Raw genomic sequence first — 12,339 nt, forward strand, 5'->3', positions numbered from 1 at the left:
CAAATTGTATTTTTACTGTTATTACTTTTTAATGACTGATATTTACGATGTTTGCATACAGAAGGAACTAGTTTGCTAGGCGAACATTAGATTATATGGAGTTTTCACGTCAATTCTATAGCCGATTATGATTATTAGAAATTATACGTAATTTTCGTTATAATGCATCAGCTTTTGCGTTTATTATTATAAAAATTAATCGTATATATATATATATATATATATATATATATATATATATATATATATATATTATATATATAGTATTAGTTACAAAAAATAGGCCATGGTTAACTAAACGTATCCCGCCAACCCAATATGGACACCATTTCTAGCCACAAAACCCACCCCCACCACCGATCTCAAATTACCAATCATTCATGACAAAACAGATCCACTGCCATCGTCATATTCCACACCCCCCAATAAATTGGTAATGACGCTCATTTATCAAATACATTTCCCTGAAAAAAAAAAACTTACCTCTCTCTCTCTCTCTCTCTCTCTCTCTCTCTCTCTCTCTCTCTCAGCTGACAGCTGGATCAATTGACAATTTATTCAGTCATTAACGGATTATTACCTGACGCTCAGCTGGTGTGATGTATTGATAAATTTGATGTATAGATTAATTTAATGTTTTCGATCAACTGGAGGTGGGAGTAACAGAGCGAGTGAGTGAGCTAGTGAAGAGTGATTCGACATTCTTACGATTTTTTTGTACCAAAATCGATCAGATGTCATTTTGTTAACTGAATATTGTCAAATATTAATTTTAATATTAGTAAATATTAGCAATGACCTGCTAAATCAGATGATTGCTTGTTAGATATTACCGAAATGTCGATCAGATATCAATTCGTTAACTGAATATTATCAAATATTATCTTTGATATTAGTAAATATTATCAATAAACTAATAAATCAGGCAAATTCTTGTCAAATATGAATGAAAAATTATTATATTTTTCTATCAAAATTTATTCTTTGTAATGAGGATTTTATATCCAAATGTAACCTCTTATAATAGAATCCATCGTGTCATCGACTTGTATCCAACTTTTTAGCAACATGTGCAACAAATTGCCAACATCTTGAAGACATGTTGCATACACCCTGATACCTGAGAGTTATAAAATGCAATTTTATACTTCACAAATTCTTTGTAATGAGGATGTTATAACCAAATATAACCCATAATAAAAGAATCCATCGTATCATCGACTTGTATTCAACCAGTAGGTGATTTGTGTACAACAAATCGCCAACATGTCGAAGACATGTTGTAGACACCCTGATACTTGATAGAGTACTAAAATTTAATTCTATACTACATAAATCTTTGCAATGAGAATTTTATAACTAAATATAACCTCTAATAAAAGATTCCATCATGTCATCGGCATGTATCCAACCATTTAGTGACGTGTGTACAACAAATCGCCAACATGTTGAAGACATGTTGTACATACCCTGATATTTGATATAGAGAGAATTCCAACCCCATTCCCAGTCTCCTAAGTTCATCAATGGCAAAAAAAAGAAGCTCTAATTACCTGTCCGTCAATGACAGGTGTAAAAAAACGGTCCGTCACTGAACGACCAGAATCGACGACTAAAGACGACCCCCTCAAGGGAAGTGAAACTTTGCGTTCGAATCCCGATCTGAATATTGATGGGTTAATTATAGATGACATTGACTTGGATAGTTGACACAGGTGAATGAAGTTCTCTCTCTCTCTCTCTCTCTCTCTCTCTCTCAGGTGAATGAGCAGATAATGAATTATTATTTTATTATTATTATTCTCTCTCTCTCTCTCTCTCTCTCTCTCTCTCTCTCTCTCTCTCTCTCTCTCTCTCTCTCTCTCTCTCGGGTGAATGAAGATGTAATGTCTTAATATATATATATATATATATATATATATATATATATATATATATATATATATATTATATGATATATATATATATAATTAGGGCTTGTGCCTTGTATGATAAGGCGCCCTATGAGGTAATGTTAGACTAGCGATAATCTTACGCTAAGTCGGTTGGTATTGCACTTCCATCTTCAATGGAGTGTCTGGGGGTTTGTAGATCATTTACGAAGTCAGTATCATCTTGTTGGTTATGACGACGATGTGTTAAACTCATGGTGAGGAGGTTCTTGTAGAAAACACGAAATATAAAACTATATGTATTCTTCTGAAGTTTTACATGCTGAAGATCAGATATGATGTACAAGTCTTCTAATAACGATAGCTTGATCGCTTCTGCCAATGATGATGGCTAATCCTACTCCTCTACATGATAAAGCTTAGGTAAAGAGGTACAGGTCTTCTAATGACGATAGCTAACTCTGTTCTCTCCGTCTACCATCTCTGTTACAAGTTATGAAGGAGCAGACAGTAGTTCGAACATATGAACATACATACAAATGACATAGTTTCATACGAACACACAATCAAATGACACGCTTACAGATCACGTAGGCCGTTTGAATCATAGGTCGGGGTAGTTGTCTCAAGCAGGGAGCTTGGACTGTTTCAAAACAAATGAATGACCACAGATGACGGCATGTCAACTTAGCCTACATACTTATTGTATACGTCATCTTTAGCGTCTCTAGTCTGATCATTCTGCAAGCAATCTAGATATACTACATTCCATATAAAATTATGTACAAGATATAACATATCTTTTATATATATGGACAACATCCATATTTTTATTATGTACACTTACATATATATATATATATATATATATATATATAATATATATATATATATATATATATAAATGTGTGTGTGTGTGTGTGTACAAAGAGAGAGAAAGAGCAAGAGAAATCATTTCGCGAAAAAAGTATACTACATATATTCACCTCATTTTCTACGACATTCATTTTCTCATTTCCTTCGTTTCAGCAAACAAAATTAACAAAAATATAAAAAACATTAATTCATGGTAAAACAACGTCATCAAAAACTCCATATTACAGCATAAATATCAACTGACACAGGTAATTACACACATAAAGCGCTGGCAAAATGAAAATAATTCATTTTAGTGAATCACAAGGATTTTAACGTCTCGTTTTTTCACATTATTTACAATTTACAAAATCAAAATCAAAATGGAATTTATCTTTTTTTTTTTTTTTTACAGTGATTCAGGTGGGACTTGGGAGCTTTCGTTGTACCAGTATGGTACTATTGTTTCGAACTAAAATGTTTATTCAAAGCGCTCGTCGCGTATGAGTCTAGGCAGATTTAAGATCGATACAACCACTATTTATAGGACATAATACAGTTATAAATACGACTGTAATCTCGAATTATCGGCCGTTACAGGTAATCTCATTAATCCTCTTCGAGCTCTCAATGCATTGCTAGCAAAGGTTAACGAGTGAAGTTGGTGATTAACGAAGCACTTATGAACTGACAAACTGCACCGGTCACCTGCTTATTCACCTCTCTCTCTCTCTCTCTCTCTCTCTCTCTCTCTCTCTCAAAAAGCAACCAAGCGCACTCCTTCATCCTTATGGTTGAGCGAGCCACTCTCAGCAAATCATTGTAGAGCTCAGCTCCAACCTTTTCATACAATAGAGCTCCTTACTTCATAGCCAGCACAAAGCAACAAACTACGTCTAACAACGAAAAGCAGGTTCTAAGAACCTCCTTTTCTTTGAGTGTGTGTGTGTGTTTGCGCGCGTGTGTGTGTACTAGAATAATCTATCCTCTGGAGTCGTCTGGAGTGGTTATAGGTCTAGTGTTGACTTCCAGATCAGTTACTCTGTTTACGAGAGGCTGGTGGCTGGTTTTTCATTTTAATAGCCATCACAAAGAGACCAAACTACTTCTAACACTAAAAGGCGAGTTCTAAGAACCTTCCTTTGCTCACATTTGTACGTGTGTGCGTTAGAATACTCCATCATCAGTCTCTGGTGTTCTGAAATCTTCCGGAGTGGTTGTACGTGTCATGTTTATCTAGTATTTATTTCCAGATCAGTATTGTTTACAAATGGCTGAGTCTACTTCGTCTGCCATGATTAAATTTTTATATTAGTTGTTAAAATGTTGTTGTGATTAAGTTATAGGATTATTATTATTATTATTATTATTATTATTATTATTATTATTATTATTATTATTATTATTATTATTGTTATCATTACTATTATTATCATTATCATTATTATTCCCCAGTTCCTCCCCTAGACGTCAGCATCCTGGGACCTGCTGAGGTTACGGTCTCAGCGGGAACTATGGTGACCTTGACCTGTAGGGCGATCGGGTCACACCCCCCAGCCCGTCTCACCTGGTGGAGAGGCCACGCCCCCTTGAAGCATCACGTGACCAATGCCGTGAGTAGTTGGTTCCCTCTCTCTCTCTCTCTCTCTCTCTCTCTCTCTCTCTGTGAGTTTTCTCTGTTATATATATTATATATATATATATATATATATATATATATATATATATATACATAATTTATAACTTGTTTTGAAGTTGCCATATACCACCACCAGCAGAATTCAGCTAGAATGAATTTCTAATCGTTTCCTTTGAGCTTGGGCTAGAACTGGGTGTCAGGATTACTAAATCCCACTGTCGTTTACCCTTGTAAATGATGAATCATATTTATGTATGTACATTTATATATTATATATATATATATATTATATATATATATATATGTATGTATATATATATATATATATATATATCTATATATATATATATATATATATATATAGATTATACACACAGGGGAACACCCAAATAAATGGAACAGATTCTCGCCCTCAGGTATCGTCCGACCGTAATGTAAGCACGGCAGCCCTCACGATGAAGGTCAGCAAGAACATGAACGAAGCCACTCTCGCCTGCATAGCAAACAATCCTTCAATCCCGCACAAATCTGTCACGAGGACTGTCAAGCTTATTGTTCACTGTGAGTATTCGATCTCTCAAGTTTATTGTGCATTCTGATTGACTGTGAATTGTGAGTATTCATTGTCTTGTGTTGGAAGGATATAATAGTTTAAGGGCATTAGAAATCTGATAATTTTGGTAGGAATCTCTCTCACTCTCTCTGTCTCTCTCTCTGTCTCTCACATACACACAAACACACACATATAAACACTTTCTCTCTCTTTCTGTCTCTACATTCCAAGTATGTTATCTCAAAGACAAAACATGTGATGCCTTGGTTTCACTCTCTCTCTCTCTCTCTCTCTCTCTAACATATACTGATAGCACACTCACCCCACAAGCCAGGTGACCCTCGTACGACCTCCAACGAGGTCATATTACCTGCTAAGAGGTCAAATATCAAGCCTATCACCATCAAAAGACAATCGATATGTGCCAAAACACCTTTGCGTATCAGACTTCCCAATTTAGAAAAAAACAACTCTCCCTTTGCAATAAAAAACTCCTTTCTCTCCTTAAAGCATTCGTCCGGAATCAATTAAGGGAACAAAGAGGAAGAGAGGGAGAATCACGTTGAAGGAGAGAGTGAGGAGAAATAACAGAGTAGAGAGAGAGAATCAGGAATGATTAAGGGAATTCTTTTGCTTTCAAGTGATAGATGTGCTCTCTCTCTCTCTCTCTCTCTCTCTCTCTCTCTCTCTCTCTCTCTCAAGGGAAGGGTTGAGGAGTAATATTGGCTTGTTAGGACTCCAGAGAGAGAGAGAGAGAGAGGACAGTACTCGTATCTAAATTACCCAAAAAATAAATTCAGGAAAATAAGAGAGAGAGAGAGAGAGAGAGAGAGAGGACAATACTTGTATCTAAAATACTCAAAAAGAATAAATTCAGGAAAATAAGAGAGAGAGAGAGAGAGAGAGACGCCTAATTGAAACGGGGTGGATCAATAAAGAACGATAATTAATTCCTTCAATTAAAGGCGAGAAACAAAAAAAAAGAAGAAAAAAATGGCACATAAAAAGAATTTATCACCATCAATAATAATTAGTCCACCGGTACTTGGAAATGAGACGGAGAGATTGAAGAATGTAATATGGATATTTATTGTTATTATTTATTATCATTAATTATCAACATTTATTATTTATTATATCACGACTGAGGGAGACAAATTGATTGAGGGGAGATATATATCATTTTGTTTATTCTGATATCCGTCGGTTTTTTGGACGAATTGCTGTTCTGTATTCATTAATATTGGCAATTTGTGTCCCCGTGTAGTGATTTATCTCTCTCTCTCTCTCTCTCTCTCTCTCTCTCTCTCTCTTCTCTATATATATATATATATATATATATAAATATATATATATATATAATATATATGTGTGTGTGTGTGTGTGTGTATTTATATATATGAAAGAGACAGACATACAGAGAGAGAGAGAGAGAGAGAGAGAGAGAGAGAGAGAGAGACAGCGAGTGAGGCAATGACCTTACCTTACCTTATAGACCTTACAGACTTTACATCTTGTTCGGGTTGTCCCAGGTCCCTCAGTGTGAGGCACCTCTAATGTCTACCAGAGAGTTGCTAGTGCATCTTCCAATCTTGGATGGTCTGGGATGCAGTTTAGATATTTGTCGAGCTTATTCTTAAACACATCTACGCTCACTCCTGATATATTCCTCAGATGTATTATCGATGCTGGTGCGTAGTGGAAAGAGTGAGAGAGAGTGAGAGAGAGAGAGAGAGAGAGAGAGAGACAGAGAGAGAGACAGTCCCATTTCCCGAAACCTCATTTGGAGATCACGTAACAATAAAACCTGATCTATGGAATCACTTAGGCAATGCCTATAAAATTTTGTATAGGCCTAACCTTGCCATTACTCAGGTTAAATGGCTTTCTCTTGTGAGGAGGCGGGATAGATTGTATGGGGATTGTTGAGAGGTTAAGATGGGGGGGATTATGGGGAGGGTAATTCCATACTGTATGGGAAAAGTATTTATTTTAAAGATTTATCATTTTTTACGCAGCAGAGGCCGACGGAGTGGGCCACCGTTAGTGATTTCATATATAGTGCCTGACTTAGATTTTTAAATTTCTTTATTTTTTCTCTATTTTTTAAATTTTAATAAATCCAGGTTTTTTTGTTGTTAGTGTGTACGTATACATATAGTATATATACTTTTATAATTATATATATTTATATAAAGAGAGAGAGAGAGAGAGAGAGAGAGAGAGAGAGAGAGAGAGAGACCTTACCTTACCTTACAGACCTTACATCTTGTTCGGGTTGCCCCAGGTCCCTCAGTGTGAGGCACCTCTAATGTCTACCAGAGAGTTGCTAGTACATCTTCCGGTATATTTTGCATCTTCCAATCTTGGATGTCTGGGATGCAGTTTAGATATTTGTCGAGCTTATCTTAAACACATCTACGCTCACTCCTGATATATTCCTCAGATGAGCTGGCAACGCATTGAATAGACGCTGCATTATCGATGCTGGTGCGTAGTGGATTAATGTCCTGTGTGCTTTCCTTATTTTTCCTGGTATATTTTTGGGCACTATTAATCTACCTCTGCTTGCTCTTTCTGATATTTTTAGTTCCATGATATTTTCTGCTATTCCTTCTATCTGTTTCCATGCCTGAATTATCATGTAGCGTTCTCTTCTCCTTTCCTTTTAGACTATATAATTTTAGAATGTAGTCTTTCCAGTAGTCTAGAGGGTCCTTAACTTCTTCTATTCTAGCTGTAAAGGACCTTTGTACACTCTCTATTTGTGCAATATCCTTTTGATAGTGTGGGTACCATCCATCATATTGCAATATTCAAGTGGACTACGAACATATGTTTATAAAGCATAATCATGTGTTCAGCTTTTCTGTTTTGAAGTGCCGTAACAACATTCCCATTTTTGCTTTACATTTTGCCAACAGAGTTGCTATTTGATCATTGCATAACATGTTCCTATTCATCATCACACCAAGGTCTTTAACTGCTTCCTTATTTGTGATGGTCTCATTATTAGGTCCTTATATGCATATAGCTTTCTTTCTCTGTCTCCATAATTTATTGATTCAATTTATCAGAGTTAAATACCATCCTATTTACCTGCCCAATCATATACTTTGCTAAGGTCTCTTTGTAGAGCGTTCCTATCTTCATCACAAGGTAATTTCTCTACTTATTCTTGTGTCATCTGCGAAACTACTCACTACCGAATCCTTAACATTATTGTCTATGTCTTCAATCATAATAACAAACAGTATTGCAGCTAACACCGTACTTGCGGCACACCGGATATTACCTTGGCTTCATCCGATTTCTCGTCGTTTGCAATAACTATCTGTTTTCTGTTGTGTAAAATTCTTTTAACTCCATCTTCCTACTTTATCCACGATATTGTGTTTTCTAATTTTCTTCGCTAATATATTATGGTCTACTTTATCAAAAGCTTTTGCAAAGTCTAAATAAACCACATCTGTTTCATTTCCGCTTTTCATATTTTTGAATATGTTTTCACGGTGGACTAACAGTTGGTTTGTGTACTTTTTCCGGGTACGAAAACCATGTTGTCCTTTATTAAACAAATTATTTTTTATTAAATGTTTCATAATATTTTTCTTCATTACCCTTTCATACACTTTCATTATATGTGATGTTTAGACTCACAGGCCTATAATTACTTGCCTCTAGTCTTGATCACTTTTGAAAAGTAGGGGTAATATACGCTAATTTGTGCTCATCATATATCTTGCCTGTATCTACACTTGTCTTAATAATATTGCAAGTGGCTTTGCGATAGAATGAACTACTTTCTTTAACAAAATAGCAGGAATTCCATCAGGCCATGCAGCAGCTCCATTTTTAATTTCATTAATAGCCTGCACAATATCAGGCTTCATTAATATCATGTCAGCTAAATATTCACTATTTTCATCCCTTACTTCTATATCATTATCTTCATTATCTATTCTAGGGGTGAATTCTCTCTTTATATCGTTCTGCCAGTATGTTGCAAATTTCCTTTTTTTCATTCGTTAATCTCCTTCTTCAATTCTCAGAGGGCTATTTCTATTCTTCTTTTATTCATCTTCTTCGCATATGAGTATAATAGTTTGGGGTTTGCTTGATATTTAATAGGGTTTTTTCTTCCAAGTCCCGTTTTTCATTTTGTCTTTGATTGTATAATCTTTTGTTCTGCATTTTCTATCTTACTTTTTAGTTCTATAACTTTCCATGCATTTTTTTCTTTTGCAAGACCTTTTTTCCACTTTCTGATTTCTGGAACAAGATTCTTCTGTCTCTTGGTATGCATGAATGATGTTTACTTTTCTTCTTCGGTATATATTTTTCCACTATTATCTCCAATATTTTATATATAATATCTCCGTATTTACCCTTATGTCATCACTTACGAAAATGTTATCCCAATCTTTGTTTAATTCTTCATTAATTCTGACCATTTTATATTTTACTGTAGAAGTTGTATTTTCCATATCCTTCCCACTTTTTCATTTCTTGCTTATCTCTCATTTTCACTTGCTTTGGAATGAACTGTTAATTCTATGACATTATGGTCTGAAATACTCGCATTATAAACTATTATTTCTTTCTTTTAACATAATCATCTCGGTTCACAAATACTAGGTCTAAAGTATTTTCCTTTCTTGTTGGCAGGTGATTATTTGTTGAATGTTGTATTCTAGTAGCATATCTAATAGCTTTCAAATTGCCTCTTATCTTCTGCACTACTATTACTCTCTTTTTTATATGTATAAGTACAACCACAATCTCCTATTCGTTCTTTCCATTCTACGAAAGGAAAGTTGAAGTCACCAGATAGGAGAATAGTCCAGTCCTTGTGATTTTCTACATATATCATCAATTTTTCTAATTATTAAGTCAAACTCTTTAGTATTAGGAGGTCTATATATTACTATGTTCATCAATTTTTCAGATTCAAATTCTACCGCTATTAGTTCACATTCTGAGTTACTATATTTCTCATATATTTTTCCTTGTTTTTTGTCTTTCCCATATATTGCGGTTCCCCTTGATTCCTATTTTTTCTATCTGATCTATAAGTTTGGAACCCTTTTATTTGATCATCATTCCCAGTCTCTTGGGAATACCAGGTTTCACTTATATTCATTATATCTATTTCTTTTCATTTTGGGTTAGTTCTTCTAAGTACTATATTTTTTCTTTTTGAGTTACTCGTAACTAAACCCTGCGCATTCATCACTATGATGGTTTGCGTGTTTTCTCCTTCATTTAATACTGATAGTAATAAGGATTTTCCCATGTCTCTTTCCTGTTCTGGTATGTTGTTCTTTTTTTCATTTCCAGAAATTCTGACATTAAAAAATCCAACTTTTCCATAATATTTGATCTTCCTTCATCATAATTATTCATTTTGTGTCTGAATCTGCAATTTTCTCCGTTTCTGCAATATCCTCTTGCATAATAAATACAGTTATTATCTCTTGAGTAGAATTTTCGGAGCTGATGCTTTGAAATTCTTTGCTGACACCTCTGCATATCTCATGGTGGTTTGCTTCTCTTTTACCTGATATTCTTGATTTTCTCTTTTATTTGTTTCTTTCTTATTTTGGATTTTATTACTTGGTTGGTTATTTATTTGATTATGATTCATGGCTACAGGGTGCATATATTTGCATTTTTGTCGAACTTACATCCTTTTCCTTCTTTTAGGTTTTTACATATTTTTGGATGCAGATCTCTGCAATCATCCCCATATCCATCTAAGTATGCACATTTACCATATATTTCATAGTTTTGACATATCTTAGGATGTTTGTAGTAACATCTTTCTCCAAATCTGCAATTCCCTCTTTTCAAAAAAAGGTTGCAGATTTTGTCTTTCTTGTCTATTTTTTCCTCTTTCCGTCATTGTATAGATCTGGGTAGAGCCTCTTCGGGATTTGCTTTTCTGTTGTCATATCGTAATTTATTTCTTCGTAGGTATGCTGCTTTATTGCCTCAATATGTAGTATCAATGAGTATCTCGAATCCATACTTTTATCTTGTTCTTTGTTTTCCTTATTTTTTCTGTCATTTCATTTTTGTTTACTTCTCTTCCGTTTTCCTCTTCTTCTTTTTTTTCTTCTTCTTCTTCCTCTTCCTCTTCTTCTTCATCCTCAACTATTGTACATTCAATCTTGATTTAATAACATTGTCTATCCATGATAGACATGTTGAACAAAAAATTCTTGTATCTTTTCTCAAAACTTGTATTACCTCAGCACACTGTGGATGGGTCGGAATGTTGCATGCAGCACATTTTCTGATTAGGTTTTGTGGATTGACTATGCTATACCAAACCTTACACAGTTTGCATGCTTTTGGCATTCTTTTTCTAATGCATCAATTAGTATATTCACAAGATTCACCTTATTCATTTTCTTTGTCGGAATATGTTGGTTTATGTATATTTTCTTTATGAGTCTCTTGACCACTTGGATTTTATTTGGAACTTCTTCAATTATTTTCAAGATGTTTTCATTAGATTTGTTCCAGTTTGAAGGATTATATCCTTCTAATATATCTATGAATGCTTTTGTATCTTTTTTGGTTAGGACTGTGCTGATTTCATAGATGAGAAATGCCCAGTTCCCTTCCTGCTACCTCATCGTATTGCGAATCTGCTAAACACGCCAAATTACGCCACCTTTTCCCGCAGTTGGAACTTACTGCCATCTTGTTCTGATTTATAGTATTACACTTGATAAACTAACTTAGAAGACGCTTTATCCTACTATTTTCACACTAATCTTATCACCGATAGTTCACGAACACTTCTAGATATTTCTCAAATTCTAGTCGTATGTTAAACTTGTGATATCTGTTGATTATTGTGACTTCACGCGGGTACGTCTCACCAAGCAAGATGGCTACTACGAGAGAGAGAGAGAGTGATTAATTGAATTGTGGTCATTAAAACTGGCTCCACAAAGAGAGAGAGAGAGAGAGAGAGAGAGAGAGAGAGAGAGAGAGAGAGAGAGAGAGAGAGAGAGAAACTGAAACTGTCCATATTTTCTATTCTTAGGATCTATGAATAATATTCTTAGTTGAGCATCTGAATCTTAGTCTAACCATCTACCAAAGCTGAGTCTACACTTAAACCAGGTTTTTCTAAACCTAAACCATTTTATTATGACGTTATAGGCTTAGAATAGCTGGCAGTGTCTTCAACTAAGCAATGGAAAATATCTGAACATTATCGTCTTAGGTTAGATATTGGGTCAACATTCAGCAATAAAAGCTTTTTTCATCTCAGAGGATAGGCGCATGGGCACCCACCCCACCTCTACCCATACCCAGATACCACCCCACACCCACACCACACCCAAAGGCCCCGACATCCCCCAAAATAAAACGCCCACCCC

General features: G+C 34.9%; 1 protein-coding gene across 1 annotated transcript in view; it reads left to right on the plus strand.

Annotated features, from left to right (window-relative positions):
• Window positions 1–12,339, plus strand: part of LOC135205060 (uncharacterized) — a gene marked incomplete in the record, with an annotated part of 68,256 nt that overhangs the window by 41,938 nt on the left and 13,979 nt on the right. Inside the window, 2 exon segments of the mRNA XM_064235332.1 lie at window positions 4,203–4,360; window positions 4,803–4,947. Of these exon segments, the coding sequence (XP_064091402.1) occupies window positions 4,203–4,360; window positions 4,803–4,947 (303 nt within the window).

The sequence above is a fragment of the Macrobrachium nipponense genome, chromosome 48, assembly GCF_015104395.2.
Source record: "Macrobrachium nipponense isolate FS-2020 chromosome 48, ASM1510439v2, whole genome shotgun sequence".
Taxonomy (NCBI): Eukaryota; Metazoa; Arthropoda; class Malacostraca; order Decapoda; family Palaemonidae; genus Macrobrachium; species Macrobrachium nipponense.